This window comes from Chiloscyllium punctatum, chromosome 9 (assembly GCF_047496795.1).
Source record: "Chiloscyllium punctatum isolate Juve2018m chromosome 9, sChiPun1.3, whole genome shotgun sequence".
NCBI classification, from domain to species: domain Eukaryota; kingdom Metazoa; phylum Chordata; class Chondrichthyes; order Orectolobiformes; family Hemiscylliidae; genus Chiloscyllium; species Chiloscyllium punctatum.
Genome location: NC_092747.1, coordinates 66,492,471 through 66,508,617, shown reverse-complemented (window position 1 = coordinate 66,508,617; position 16,147 = coordinate 66,492,471). Strand labels below are relative to the sequence as shown.

General features: G+C 38.0%; 1 protein-coding gene across 15 annotated transcripts in view; it reads left to right on the top strand.

Moving 5' to 3' along the window:
* The window catches only part of LOC140481473 (disks large homolog 2-like), a 956,164-nt gene that overhangs the window by 880,210 nt on the left and 59,807 nt on the right, over positions 1-16,147 (top strand). For 13 of the 15 annotated variants that reach the window (XM_072577706.1, XM_072577704.1, XM_072577700.1 and 10 more), the window contains 2 exons: positions 14,171-14,270; positions 15,562-15,603. In XM_072577706.1, the coding sequence (XP_072433807.1) occupies positions 14,171-14,270; positions 15,562-15,603 (142 nt within the window). Of the gene's footprint in view, positions 1-14,170; positions 14,271-15,003; positions 15,050-15,561; positions 15,604-16,147 lie in introns of all 15 variants that reach the window. The other 2 variants (XM_072577705.1, XM_072577714.1) reach the window with 1 other exon arrangement.

Sequence of the window (16,147 nt, the reverse complement as noted above, 5' to 3'; positions counted from 1 at the left end):
CAGTCTATACTTTTTGATGTTTTAACAAATAGCGTTTTAAAGTATATCTTTGTTTTTCAAATCGTTTCTAGTAAACCTAAGTATCAGAAGTGATCTGCATTTAGTGGCTCCCACAGACTGCATGCAAAGGCATGTCAAGCTGAGGCAGCAGTCAGCAGTCAGATGTCAATGGAAGCAAGCCGATACACTAAGTACAATCTCATTTCTCCCTTTTCACCAAAAAGTTACATGCACTATTGTCTATCATCAGTTGCTCGATATACATAGTCTCAAGCAAAATTATCATCCATTAACAAAAAAAGTGCTGACTCTAGTCAGTTCCATTTTCTTTACTGCATGTGCATGATAATTAGTCATTAAATCATATTGGCCTCCTAATGGTATGTGTTCAAGCTGTCATTGGCTATTTATCTTCTATCTGCTTGTTCCTAGTGTGATGCTGCTTTTCTGGTAAATGTCATTGCTCTGGTGATTGCTGTTGCTGTGATCCATTTCCATTGCTAGATATCTGCTTATCTTTGGAACTGATGGCCATGAACTGTGCAGGCAGTAAGATCAAATCTTCCTCATCAGTTGCCTGCATTGCAAATACAGCTTCTCCAATTATATGTGATGATATATCTGGTCATTTATTTTTATTGTATGTGGTCAAGGTGATACCTGCTCAACATAAATGCCAAATTGCCACATGGGCTGACTCATCTTGAGAGCATTGAACATGTGCCCTCTGACTGACCATCCGATGCTCAGCTCTGATAATGACTGCAGTTTTATCAACATGAACTTTGGCTTTATGTCATTTCACCTTGATTTTGTCACTTGCACCTGTCACTGCTTCTGGCTTCAGTAGTTTCTTTTGCGAGAATAGTTTGAGTACAGGATGACATTAGTGTACATATTTAATTTCTTTCAATACCTTCAACAGGTGGGTTTCTTGACTCAAGGATTGCCTTGTACAAACCATGCTAAATTTGCACAATTTCTTTACAATTCCTTTGACAAATTTCACCTCTGCCTAGCCTTTCAATTTGAATAGGGATTGTCTAAAGGTCATATATGGTATTATGTATTAAACTTTTGAATCTTTTATGAAACAATTGAGTTCTTCACTCATGAATTGAAGGCCATTGCCTCTCATCAAAAGGTTTAGAATAGCATAATGACTGAAGTATGTTTTAAGGCATTCTACAATTTCTCTGGTAGTCATTGATGTCAGCTCATCTAATTCTCAGTAGACATAGTATTAATTGCAGGTAACAAGGTAAGCAATTCCCATGAGAGTAAAGAGATCCACTTCAAGCTTCGTCCGTGCTCTGTCTAGGGTTATGTATCATTAGTAGCACATTAGCTTGCTTAGCTTGATATTTATTATAAGAACTACAATGGTTGAAATGGTCCTTAATCCCTTTCCTCATGTTTGGCCAGTAAAGCACTTCCCTTGCCTTCTTTAAGCTAGAATAAATTCCTTAAAACCTTGCATAAATGTGCTTCAGCATCTCTTTGTTCATCTCCATTGGGATTTCTTTGTGCAAGATGCTATCTTCACTCCATCACTTCATCTCTGAATGCTCCATACTTTCTTATAGGAACAGGTGGGCCCTTGATGTTTTCAGACATTCTTTCATCATTAGTTCCTGCAACAATTAAAGAGTTGAATCTTTCTTGTGTAAGTTGCTTGATTTAAGCAAGATGTTTATCTTTAAAATTTGATATCTCCAAATTGTTATGGAATGTCGAGCTGTTGTTTCTCATTGAATCTGAGATTTCACAGTCTGCCTTAGCACTCTAAACTTTATTTGTAAGGAGTAATGCATTGGCTGCATATTGGCAATTAACATCTGTTAGTTTTGCTCATATGTCACACCTTGATGATATCTCTGCAACTTTATTTGCAGATCCTTTGAAATAGATCGTGGTGGTTTCAGGAAGATACTTTGAAGTGGCTTATAGTTGGACTATACTGTCATTTTGTCTGTTACTAACAGGAGTTATACAACATGGAAACAGACCTTTGGGTCCAACTTGTCCGCACCAACCAGATATCCTAAACTGACCTAGGCCCATTTGCTAGCATTTGGTCCATATTCCTCTAAACACTTCCTATTCTTATACCCATCCAAATGCCTTTTAAATGTTGTAAGTGTACCCATCTCCACTACCTCCTCTGGCAGCCTTCCATACACGCATCATCTCTGCTTGAAAACATTGTCGCTCAGGTCCCTTTTCAAATCTTTCCCCTCTCACTTTAAACCTATGCACTCGAGTTTTGGACTCCCATACTCTGGGGAAAAGACCTTGGCTATTCACCCTATCCATGCCCCTCATAGTTTTATAAACCTCTACAAGATCTCTTCTCACCCTCTGACACTCCAGGGAGAATAGATCCAGTTTATTTAGCCTCCCCCTATAGTTCACACCCTCCAATCCCAGCAACATCCTTGTACATCTTTCCCGTAGCAGAGAGACCAGAATTGAATACAGTATTCTAAAACTGGCCTCACCATTGTCCTGTACAGCCATAACATGACTTCCCAACTCCTATTCTCAATGCACTCACCAATGAAGCCAAATGTGCCAAACACCTTCTTTCTCACCCTATCTACCTGCGACTCCACTTTCAAGGAACTATACACCTGCACCTGTAGGTCTCGTTGTTGGCAACACTCCCCAGGAGCCTACCATTAACTGTGTAAGTCCTGCCCTGGTTTGCCTTTCCAAGATGCAACATCTCACGTTTATTTAAATTAATCCAAATCTGCCACTTCTTGGCCCATTGGCCAGCCTGATCAAGATCCCGTTGCGCTCTAAGATAACCTTCTTCACTTGTCACACTACCAGTTTTGATGTAATCTGCAAGCTTACTAACTATCCCTCATATATTCACATTCATAAAATTTATATAAATGACAAAAGGTTGATTAAAATGCTGAGAAGCAAAAGCCAAAACCTTTTCTCTATTTGAGTGTATCTTTGTTCATTTTGCATTAACATCTTGGATACAATGCAATTGGTTGTCGATGTTGCATATTTGATGTTCCAGGTTCTGTTGCGCTGAAACAAGGTGACTTCATCATTGACATTGTAGTACCTCAGCATTGGCATTGTCGGCACTAGCTGTTTGATTGTGAAAAAAGCAGCTTTTTGCCCAGTGTTACTCCACATTCTGAGCAATGAGCTTGTGTAGAGATTTATACAGTGATGACAAATCATGCAAGAACTTTGCTAAATAGTTCACAAATCTACAAAATATATGCTGTCACATCTGTTGGTCTTTGCATTTTTAGTACAACTCTTACCTTGTCAGAATCTGAGAAAAATCCTGAGAAAATATGACCAATGTCCTTGGCATCAGGCATTTTCAATTGCATATGTTTCTTGTTCAGTTTTAGAATGGCGAGGTAAAAACAATAACTGCAGATGCTGGAAACCAAATTCTGGATTAGTGGTGCTGGTAGAGCACAGCAGTTCAGGCAGCATCCAACGAGCAGCGAAATCCACGTTTCGGGCAAAAGTCCTTCTTCAGGAATAAAGGACTTTTTATTCCTGATGAAGGGCTTTTGCCCGAAACATCGATTTCGCTGCTCGTTGGATGCTGCCTGAACTGCTGTGCTTTTCCAGCACCACTAATCCAGAATTTAGAATGACGAGCTCTAACTAGAAATCATTCCAAATTCCGATTGTGATCTGCAATAACCTCTTCCATTGTGTCTCCAACTTCATAGACCAGCAGGTCATACAAAATTAGTTTTAATTCTGGAAGATCATTGACTATCTCATGCTATCTACATTAATACTTGACTGATATAAGAGCAATGCCACACATGTGCAAACATCTATATTTCCCAATTGTGACCAGAATGTAATTAGAAAACTGTTGCTTTCATCCAGCTACACTTGTTAATAACATCTTCAGCATGGGAGGTAGTAGAGTCCTTTGCCTCAGCAAACTGTGGCTAAATTTCATCAAAAGTTTTATTGAGATCTATTTGATCTCAACATGTATGTTTTCACTGTCTCCATGCTGCTAATCTGGTCCATACATGTTGTCATTATCTTGAATACTCTGTTCTTTTCTTAGCCATTTTATTTTGTCTTTCAGGCTCAATTTAGGGCAGCTAGAACTTGGCGGAAGCTGCATTGGTCTTACATTTCCATATCATATTATGATCATATTATTATTGGAGTTATGTTCCCCAGGAAGACATCCAAGACCTGTGGAAACAAAGAATCCCTGTCGTTTGGAAGTAGGCCATTTGGCCCATCAAGTGCACACCAAAGCTCCAAAGAGGCACCCATCAAGCCTATACATCCCTGGACACCACTGTTGGCAATTTAGCATGGTCAATCCACCTAACCTGCACACCTTTGTAATTGGTCAGGAACTAGTCAGTAGCTTAGTGGGCTATGAAGTACTTCAGTCCCTTCTAGGGGAATGTTTAGAGTTATTATTTTAAGCTTAGTTGAGCTTCTGCTGAGATGAATGGATTTTTTGGTCACCTTTTACTATCTGGAACTGCAGCTCTTTATCCTTCCCATTGCATTAGGCTGTCAGCTTAATTTATCTATAGAGCATTTTTGCATCGTATAGGTTGAACATCACTTTCAAGGACTTTCAACTATATTAAGCCACTTTATACAGATCTGTAAAACTCGTGATGGTGCGTAAAGCACCTGTGTCAACTGACACTTCACATTCACTTGATGCTTTCCTTCTGTGGTCATCATTCTAACAGTCACAGACCATTAAACCAACAATATCACCTTGTTGAATGATGTAGATTTATTTGTCAGAATCATTCATGATATCTCTCCCAACCGCTATCTTCATAGGGTTGTTTCGTTCATTTTTATCCGAGTACTTGGATGTAAAGTGAATCAGCTTCTTGCATTTAGAATGTTGTTTTCCTCACACTGTACACGCTTCCTTTCCTTTAATGTAATATCTTCCACAGAATTTACACCCTGCCCACTGGTCTAATCTTTCTGCTGACTCTTCTGCAAATGTATCTTCCTTTTTCCTAAGCTATTTCATTTAACCTAGAATGTCTCTCCAGCATAATACATAACCTCATCAGTTCTCCTATTAATATGCTGTGGCTGAAGATTGACAATCATAGGGCTTTTGCTCATGTCAATACCTTTCTTGATCTTTTCTCTCTCAGCAAACACCCTCAGCAGGATTTGTTATGCCTAACACTATATATCTCTAATGGGATCATTGTTCTTTTGTCCACACTGTCAGGATTCAGCTAGATGTATGAGTACCATCACGTATTGATCAATAGTTTCCCTTTCCCTTTGAGGCCTGACATTGAACAAATATGTTTGTAAGTAACATTAATTCGGAAGTTAAAAGCATGTCTTTAAAACCTGCAAAATGTCTCCTGTCTGGCTTTTCTGCTGTTCAGTGAGATATAGGCTGCAATAGAGGTTGTAGCACTTCTTCCTCAGCACCAGGAACTGGACTGCTTTTATTTACTCAGGGGGTTTTAAAATTAGACCTGTTGTTTTGCCAAAGAGAGTGAAAAAATCCAAATATGTCTCATGTTTTTTCATTTCATTTCCATGCCATTAGGGTATGGAAAATATACACCCATTTTGGTTCATCCAGAAATTCAAAGTTGCAGACTTACTTTTTTACATTTTCCCTGCTGTTTTGTTCAGTAACTGGCTCTCTTACAGCTCTGGAAGTTTACATGTTTTCTATTACACCATTATTCACACCATGTCACAAGTATTTTGTGTTTAATGGTTCTCACAAACTGCACAGAAAGCTGCTCACAGCAGAGGTAGCACGAACATGACTATGGTGAGCCAGCCATTACACTAACTCATTACACTCCAACTTGTTACTGCAGAATTTCCACTCTTTGTTATGGACTGAGTTATGGCAAGAAAGATGGTAACATACGCACAGTGAAAAAAACATCAGATAATTAGTATTAAGAAAACTTTTCCTGATTTTCCCCTTCAGCCTAAAATTGTAAGATTGAAATCTTGCTATTGAGTGGCCACCACTTTATTTCCATGCATTTGCATATTGTTTAAGTCCCAACTCACCTTAATTTATATGTCACTTCCAATGTCCCTCTGTTTCACCAAGGAGCTAAACTGTGCAAGTGATTTTGCATGTAAGTTAGAGTGGTTACGTGGTGGCTGGAACTCACCAAATGTTTGTCCCAGCAATCATGTAAATACTTCTTCACAATAATATCCCAATAAGCTCCATGGTCACCATCCTCCCCACCCCATTGTCTGCATAAATTGCCAGCCTCACCACATCACGATGCCTCCTCTCTGACTAACTTATATACTACTTCATCTCTGCCAGATTGCTTTGCATACAGGGACAGACAGGCATTAATGGCTCTTGCCTTACTTTCTTACTGAGTCACACAATTTGCCCTTGCTTGCTTGCTGGCTGCCAGTCTTTGTAAAGTTCACATTGTTTTCTTAGCACACACTCATTGACTTCAGCGCTGACGTATGCATTATGTTAAGTTTAGAGAATTCAAGTCATCCATGGGGATATAATATGAGAGTGGTACAAAGTGAAATCTCTCATGATTGCCAGCAGGTTGAGAGAAATCTTCTTAAATCTCCTTTTGACCTTTTCATCATCAGTAATCATTCAGTATTTGAGTGCTCATAAAATGTTTTATAGGTCTAAAATTCTTGCGTATCATTTAAGATAGTATTGAACCTGTGAGCTGCAGCATTTTGTGCTGCTTTTCTTATCTGACCAATACGTTATGAGATCAAGTGGTCATATGAGTTGCTCAATATACATCTCTAGCCTTGAGTGGTAATGCTGTACCTTGAAACACTGGCCCATAAAATTAACTTTTCCCTCTCGAGATGTGAGGAATTAATCCTAATTCTGAGTTGTCATTCACAAAGTGTATTAAAGTGTGGAATGATGTGTACAGGCCAAGCCTGGATTGCCCTGTAAATTGCACTTTGCCTCAGTATGGTTGACATTAAAGTGCAACATCTTGGATGCTGTCCTTAACATTATGGTTCAATGATCCCTGATGTCTGAGATTATTGACAGTTAAGGAGCTGATTTCTTATGAGAGTAAACAATTCTTATACATTTCAACTACTGTCATCCTTTTGACATGTAAAGGAGCTGCTCCTTGTTCACAAAGGTTAAAGGCATCAAGGGGTATAGGGAGAGTGCAAGAATATGATGTTGAGAAAGAGGAATGGACATGATCATATAGAATGGTGGACAACACTTAAAAGACAAATAGCCAACTATAATTCCTAATTCTATGGCTGATGATGCCAGTGAGGCAACTTCAGTACACCCAGAGGCTTCTCAGGACATTCCCAAGGTATTTAGATGCTTCAAAGCGCTCTTGTCCTGATATTTCTAAATTCAAGTTGTGAAGGATGAGCATGTATCTGTGTAGAAGGCCTTCAGAAGGTCTGGGCACTCTAGGTCCAAAGGCTCTGGGAACAAATCTTCAAAGCCAACAGGCGAACCACACAGAAAACTCTCTCTATGCCAGCTCTGGAATCGGGATTGTTCTTCAACATAGTGGGAAGTAGAAGAAGAAGGAAACTTTCTGAAAGCATGTATCAATACTTCAACACCAATGCAAATAGTCCTGCTGCAATGCCAGCCACTTTCGGTGTCAACACTGGGTCTTCTCAAGTATTCCGTGTTATAAACTTCACTTGTGTAGTGAAAACTCCTTGGCAACACCTGCTGCATTTATAAATTTTAAGGGGTTTCAGTTCATCAGCATAGAGCTAGTCTGCAATCATAGAAGAATAATAATGTACTTTTGGCAAATCATGGCTCCTAGAGCTTTTGAAATCCCCAGCCTGCTTAATGGGTGGATCCTTGGTGACAAGAGTTATCCTTGGCTGATATTGCCAATTAGACAACCCCAAGGTGAAGCAGTGAAGGACAACATTCAAGCTTATGCATAGCATCATAGCACAGTAACAGACTCTTTGGTCCAATACATCCTTGCCGACCAGTTATCCTAATCTAATTTACTCCCATTTGCTATCACTTGGCCCATCTCCCTCTAAATCTTTCCTATTCATATACCCATCCAGATGCCTTTTAAATTGTACTTTGTCTGGCATCTCATTCCATACATGCACCATCCTCTGTGTGAAAATGTTGCCCCTGAAGTCCTATTTATATCTTTCCCTTCTCACCCTAAACCTATGCCCTTTAGTTCTGGACTCCCCCACCCCAGGGAAAAGACCTTGTCTATTTAGCCCATCCATGCCCCTTATGATTTTATAAACCTCTATAAAGTCACCCCTCAGCCTCTGGCACTCCAGGGAAAACAGCCCCAGCCACTCAGCCTCTCCCTATAGCTCAAATCTTCCAACCCTGGCAATGTTCTTGTAAGTCTTTTCTGAACCCTTTCAAGCTTCACAGCATCCTTCTGATAGGAGGGAGAAGCATGCAATATTCCAAAAGCAGCCTAACCAATGTCCTGTATACCTGCAAGTGATCTTCCAACTCCTCTACTCAGTGGTCTGACCGATAAAGGAAAGCATACCCAAATGATGTCTTCACTATCCTATCTACCTGTGACATTACTTTCAAGGAACTATGAACCCTGCACCCCAAGGTCTCTTTGTTCAGTAATACCCCCCCAGGACCTTATCATTCAGTGTATTAGTCCTGCTCTGATTTGCTTTTCCAAAATGTAGCACCTCTCATTTTTCTAAATTAAACTCCATCTGCCACTCCTCAGCCCATTGGCCCATGTGATCAAGATCCTGTTGTACTCTGAGGTAACCTCCGCTGTTCCACCCGAAATATCATAGGGCTCATATCCGACACCATTGGACTTCTTATCTTGCCTTTTCCTATCTGGAGGAAGTTCTGAGATACACTACAAAGGGTGCCATGAACAGTAGTGGTCTGCAGTGCATTGTCATCTGATGCTGTAACATGGACAGATATTGCAAGAGGAAGAGCATGAGAAACATCAACCTTCTGCACACTCTCACACCAGGAGGTCAGAACTTCTGCCTCCTTCCAGCTAACCTTCTACTTAGTCATATGATTCTGACATAATTACACTATAACATTACCATTATCTGCTCCTGTACTGAGTACAGCTTCCCCCTTTGATTGTTACTGTTCTCTTTGTCACCCAGCACTCTCAATTCAACGCTCAAGACACCACAATTGACAGAACTGACCCTCACCCTGTGAGTTTTATCCAATTTTAAATTGCTGCTTGACCTGTCATCCCAATTCCCTCACAGGATCACCGCAGCCTATAATCCTGGCTCTCCCTTTCACCACACCTTCCAATACCCAAAACTTCTCTCTGTTCACGCACTGGCACCTCATATCCTTGCACCCAAACACCAACCTCGATAGACCTGCTGGCTTCTGTCATGGAGTTCAACACAGAAACTTGTTTACCTTAGTCACAACTGCACAAAACTGCCTGATAGGTATCATTTTTTAAATGAGTGTCAATTGCGTGTCATGAGAATCACATGCATTGTTAACTTTATCCTGCACGTAAGACTCTATTGAAAACTGTAATGTGTTAATTGGTATTCATAGAATGCGAATATGTTACATGTAAGAACCTGCCACTGGCTGGTGTAAATTTTGACATTCCACAAATATGTCATTAACTTTGTCACTACATCCCAAAACAACATCAGGAAAATGAGATTTTGCACTTGCCTAATCGAGTCATTCCACATATGTTTCCCACTCATACAGGCTCCATAAAATTCCTCTCAATGTTTTCAGCAAACTGAAAATATTTATCAATTTATAAAAATGTGATGATACATAGTGATAGTACTTATAGGATATAAATATTACTATGATAGGAATTCATTTTTTGAAGAAATTAGAGGTAAGAGAAATGCTGAGCATTTTATAATGGATACAGGTATTTTAGTCAAATTAGTAAATTCATTATTAAATTTTGACCACCTCAGACTTGTGCAGAGAAATATATAAAGGAGGCTTGTTGCACTATGCTCTGCAAAATGCACTCCACTTATTTTATTCATTCATGGGATGAGGGCATCGCTGGCCAAGCTGGCATTTATTGCCCAGAGGGCAGTTAAGAGTCAGCCACATTGCTGTGGGCCTGGAGTTACATGTCGGTCATACCAGGTAAGGATAGCAGATTCCTTCCCTAAAGGGCATTAGTGAACCAGATGGGTTTTTCCAGCAATGGATTCACGGTCATTATTGGACTCTTACTTCCAGATTTTACTGGGTTCAAACTACGTCATCTGCAGTGGTGGGATTCGAACCTGGGGCCCTACAATATTTACCTGGGTGTCTGGATTACCAGTTTAATGGTAGTACCACTAGGCCATTGCCTGCACTATAAAGTCAACTTTCTGTTGACTATCAATTTCGTCAAAAAAGACATTCTGAAGGAGCACTTTCACAAATCCATCAAAAGAGAAGCTCACATGCTTCAGCTTTTAAACCAGTTCCTTTTTAAAAACTCACTCCCTTGACCCTGGCTCTTGTCCCTTCTGATTTCAAATTCTACAGCATTCAAGAGCTTATGATTTTGAGGTCTTAGACATAGGGAACGTAAGTCTACTAAAGGCCAAAGGAAAGGATGTGAAATGATGTAAGTGGACAAGGGGTATACAAGAGCACTGCTGCCATAAGGCCATACAAAAATTACTATGTCAGAATAAGTAAAGTTTTTCGTATAGCTATAACTATAACTATTCTTCAAAAGTTAATTCTTGTGCTCTCAAATCACAAAGAGAAAACCTCTTCACATAGCCGTTACTTCTGTTTGTTGGATTAAGGAAGTATTTGGTCTTCTCAATTGCTTATTCTAATCTTCAATAGCATATTAATAATTTAGTTTCTTGCTTTGCAACTGATCAAAATTCCTGTCTGTCTAATAGTTAGAGTAATTTCACTTCAGTTTGAATTATAAAGTTTTCTAGCTATAAATACTGGATAAGGATGAAGGTGTGCTTGTAATACCCAACTTGACAACAAATTGGAACACTTTGTACTTTTCATCTCTAAAAACAAATACATGAATTCAAAGATTTTGGGGCCAAAATGTCTAGAAAATTATTTTCAATCAACATCAAGCAACTGCTTTGATTTGATTACCTGAACATCAGTCACTTTATACAAAATAAACTGTTTGAAGTTATGTGTTCTGAGTCATTGAAATTTCAGACATTTAAAGCAAACCTTTTTCAGTTATTTCAAATGAAATCTATCTCCCAAACAATACCAATGAAATGTTGACAAATGTGATCATTCACTGATGGTTCACTGAATTTATCCATCAAGCAACTGCTATACAGAATAAGTTTGATCCTGGTTTAAATCCTGGTTTAGTTGATCCAACTGATCAAATGGGTGCCCTGGAATCATTCCTCAACAAGGAATTAGTGCCGTCTGGGTCAAAAAAAAATTAATCGCAAAAACAGCCAGAAGAAAGCAAGTGAAAATGTGATAGAAAACTGGAGATCAAATGTATTTACTATTATGTTCATTACTAATAAAGGTTACCATTAAGTAGTAGGTGGTACAAAATATATGGGTCATTTTTATGTTGCGATAGATATTTATTCTTTTCATTTATTTTTTAGAAAATTATGTTCACTGATGTTGAGCTGCTATTCTGCTCTGAGATAAAAGCATATCGTTTCTTACTACTTGATTTTTAAAAAAACAAATGGATATAATTAACCATTATAACAGACCCAAACACATGGGACACAGAAAACATTTACATTTCTGTTATATTTCATGTTTTTGATCTCCCATCTAATAAGAAAATTACATTTGTCACATATGAATTGCATGAATCTGAAAAGTTGTTAAAACAACAGTTTTATTATTTCAGCCAAACATTTTAATTTTCCTGTCTTGCCAACTTCCCAACATTGCATGCTTTGTGTATTGTTTCATAACATTATGTTAAATAGCATATTTTGTCTTCTTTTAAACATGTCCTTTTTGTGGGCTCGATTTAATATATGGTAGCCACTGCTGATGAAGAATAATCAAAGCATATATTAGCACTAATGATTTGACTGTAACAAAAAGCACAACTATTCTCACCTAACATCATCAAGCAAAGATGGTTTGCCACCTTTTGCACTGAATGCATCATAACCTTTATTCAGCTGATATGAGTTAATGTAGAAAGTAATTTTGCATTTTCTTTTGCATCAAAATTTATGTAATCCACTATGTGCTCAAAAATTTGCCTTTCTTAACATGAGTAAAATCTTCTGTAAACTAAGTTGAATTTCCCCTTCCTCAGCATTCACTCTCTCTTGTCTAATACCACTTAAAAGTAATATTGGCAATTTAAAATTTGTGATATCCTAAAAGTAAAGTGAGATTGTGTGACAAATAGGCAAAAACATCAATGAGGAGGAATGACCTCCGGATTCATTACCAGTGTCCTTGAAAGTACATCCCAGCATAAGGCTGAACCTGACAAAAATGCTATACTTTATAAATATTAATATTTGATTTTTCAGATACCTCATCACCATAAGGTTTGACATAAAGTGACATATATATCACTTATGAGATTATTAAATCGAGCCTAATGTCTTTTGTTCAGAATATTTCTTTTATTAAATCATCTTTTATTTCTGAACAAATGTTGAATTACTGTTCAGATGTAAAAGTTGAGGGAAATAGCAGTGACAAAGGTATAATATTAATAGGTTCACATTTGCATATCACAAATTACTTAAACTTTTAGAATCCCTTAAACTCTTTTTGGCCTTGGAGAGCTAAAATCCCTGAAGTGTGATTATGTTTCAGTGTAAGTAATCACCAACGATCAAGGTTTGAGCTACCATTTATCAGATCACATAGTTGAGTATGTATTTTAAGGCAATCTAACAATCAATTTAAGATGGAAAGTTTGGTAAACACCTCAAATATTTCAATTCATGGTATTTTTTAGTGTAAAAGATAAAATGCATATAAAATAGCACATCTCCAAAGCCCTCTGGGGGGAAGTGAGTCTGCAGATGCTGGAGATCAGAGTCAAAAAGTGTGGCACTGGAAAAGCACAGCAGGTCACGCAGCATCCAAGGAGCAGGAAAATCGATGTTTTGGGCATGAACCCTTCATCAGGAATGATGAAGGGCTTATGCCCAAAATGGCGATTCTCCTCCTCCTTGGTTGCTGCCTGACCTACTGTGCTTTTCCAGTGCCACACTTTTTAACTGAAAGCCCCACGTTCTTTTCATTTTGCTGGTCTTATGTTACTGTGGAGATGATAGAGACTAAAACTTTGCAAATGGCCATTTGTTGTATAAGTCTACTGATATTCACTTGAAATCATTAAAAAAGTGAATCAGACAGTTTCAATACTGCAATCCCAATTTTACCCTAGAACATCAAATTAGAAAGTCATTCCAACTCAATTGATTCTTAATGGACAATTTTATGTATGCACGCATGTATATCTATAAATCCTAAGCATACCATTCAGGGCACTTATGCTCTGGGTTCCAGTAACAATGTTGGCTCTTTTTATGTTGACTGTTCCCGAAGTAGTGAATCATAGAATCCCTATAGTGTGTGAACAGGCCATTTGGCCCAACAAGTCCACACTGACCGTCCAAAGAGCATCCCACCCAGACCCTACATTTCTCATGGCGAACACACCTAACCTATACATCCCCAAACACTATGAGCAAGTTAGCATGGCTAATCCACCTCACCTGCACATCTTCAGACTGTGAGAGGATCCCAGGACACCCAGCAGAAACCCACATAGACACAGAAAGAACATTTAAGCTTCACACAAGCAATTGCTCAAGGGTGGAATTAAACCCAGGTCCGTCATGCTGTGAGACAGCAGTGCTAACCACTGAGCCACCATGCCACTATGTGGCTGGTGATTATCACCAATTTCTGCATGTCAGGGCCAATGTAAACACCAAAAAGGTTTTGCATGAACTGAAAATAATTATGAAACTTTATGCTAAAAAAAGGTTGCTATCTCCTAGAAGATGAATTTCTACAAACATAGCCATAAGTTTGATTTAGCTTATGTGTGTGATGTCTTTGAGCGTGAGTCACTGCTGTTACTTCCACTTTTACAACCTGTGGGTTTGTCAGCATGAGTATGACAGCACTTACTGTAGTTGTCCCTGTTTGCCCCATGCCTTTTCTCCTTCACAGTCATTCAATGACAAGCGTAAAAAGAACCTCATCTTTTCACGAAAATTCCCATTCTACAAGAACAAGGACCACACTGAGCAGGATACCAGTGATCCAGAACGTAAGTAGGACTAAGAGACAGCATAGCTCACAGTGCTCACAACCATATATACATAAAGGCAGAGTGAGGCTATACTACTGTGACCAATGTGTGACAGCAATCTGGATCCCATCATATTATTACTCTCGTAAACTAGACCTTTTTATAAACAGGAATAAAAAGGAGTTGCTCGAGAGAGAGAGGTAGAGACCATATCCTTTTTCTTTCAACTTAAGTATATTGTATTTCAAAACAATCATAAATCTGGCCAAGAATTAAATAATATTCCACACTGTTCAAGACAAAAGATTGTTTACAGTGTTAATGTAATAGATATGTAATTGATTTTATAATTTTTCTGTACCCCTGAATCGTACAAGTGTCTTTTATCTACTGGAGTACCATGTTCCTCTTTTTATTTAATTGCAATGCTACTCACATGTTAAAACTAGGTTTGTTATCTCAGCAGACAATGTAAATCTATTGTTTATTGTTCAATATGAAATACAATGTGCTTTTGGAGCTAAAGGGATACTGTCTTTGAATTGCACCATTTTGGTATATGTTAATTCAGGCAAAAAAATCTCAATTAAGTATGGTAATGTCAAAATGTCATGTAAAAACACTGGGCTCCTGATTGGCTTATCTGCATGGTCTGTCATGGTAGTATTCAGTTCAAATCCACTGACTTCTTCCTTCCTCTTCTGCGGTTATTCTTCCTGTCTTTGCTTGCTGTCTGGGGACTACTGTGCAGGAGATCCCCGGGTTAGCCGACGATGGTTATGGAACAAAGACTCTGAGTAAGTTTTGAAGAATGACCACAATGACATGCCACTATATAATTATTATTTTTTTTGCATATATTCTAAGGAGAGTCCCAGCATGTAAAAATTGAGCTTTAGTAGAATACCAATATGAATGTCCCAGATGTTTCAGTTTCTTTTGTTTATGCATGATCAATCAAAGTGTGCAAATTACTATCTGAACACCTATTAGAGTATTTTTTTTCTGTCTTGACAACATCCATTGTTTATTTTATGATAATAAATTTGTTTGTGCTGCTGGGATGCACAACACCATGTGTGGACATTGTTCTACCCAGGAGTCTGCATTACTCCCCTCTCCCTTTTGCACTTTCTCCCTGTCCCTCAAATAATTACTGCTGCTGTTTTAAATGCTATTCCTCAATATTATCTCCTTTATGTTTTAATAGTACATTTCTGTTATGCAGCATGTATACAGTTCCCTTTCTTAAAACCTACTTATGTTGACACAGCTTTGTGACTCATTTTTTGACTCTTCCTAATTGCAGAACATGTTACTTCTAATGCCAGCGATAGTGAAAGTAGCTACAGTAAGTTCATTTAATTTTTGAGTACCATATTATTTCCAGCTTATTTGCTTACTGTACAAGTTTTTAATACATACTTTGATTATAATTATTTATTATAGCTTACTATAATGTAATACTATGTAATATCCATTCTGTACATTATGGTATCCATTCAAGAAATGCAAAATTTGATATGAAACTTCTGAGACAAATGACAACCAAATAATGCCACAATTGATTTTGTATAAAATAATTTATGATCAGTTTTATTCATTTTAATACATGGCTTTACGTTTGGAGCTAATTGTTGTAAATTTAAAGTCTTTTAATTGTTGTGGCTTATTTTATTTAACATGCAATTCACTTGTCTTCTGGTTTGTTAAAATAGCCATTTGCTTTAGAGTAAATGCTGTCTGTCTTCCTTCTTAAGCTTTCCAAAATAAAATGGAAAGTCACAGACCATTTTCATGGTTTGAAGTGGAATTTATTATAAGCAATGATTAAAAGCACATTACTAACAATACTGCAATTATTTATATATTTGAAAGTCAAATAGCAAATTTCA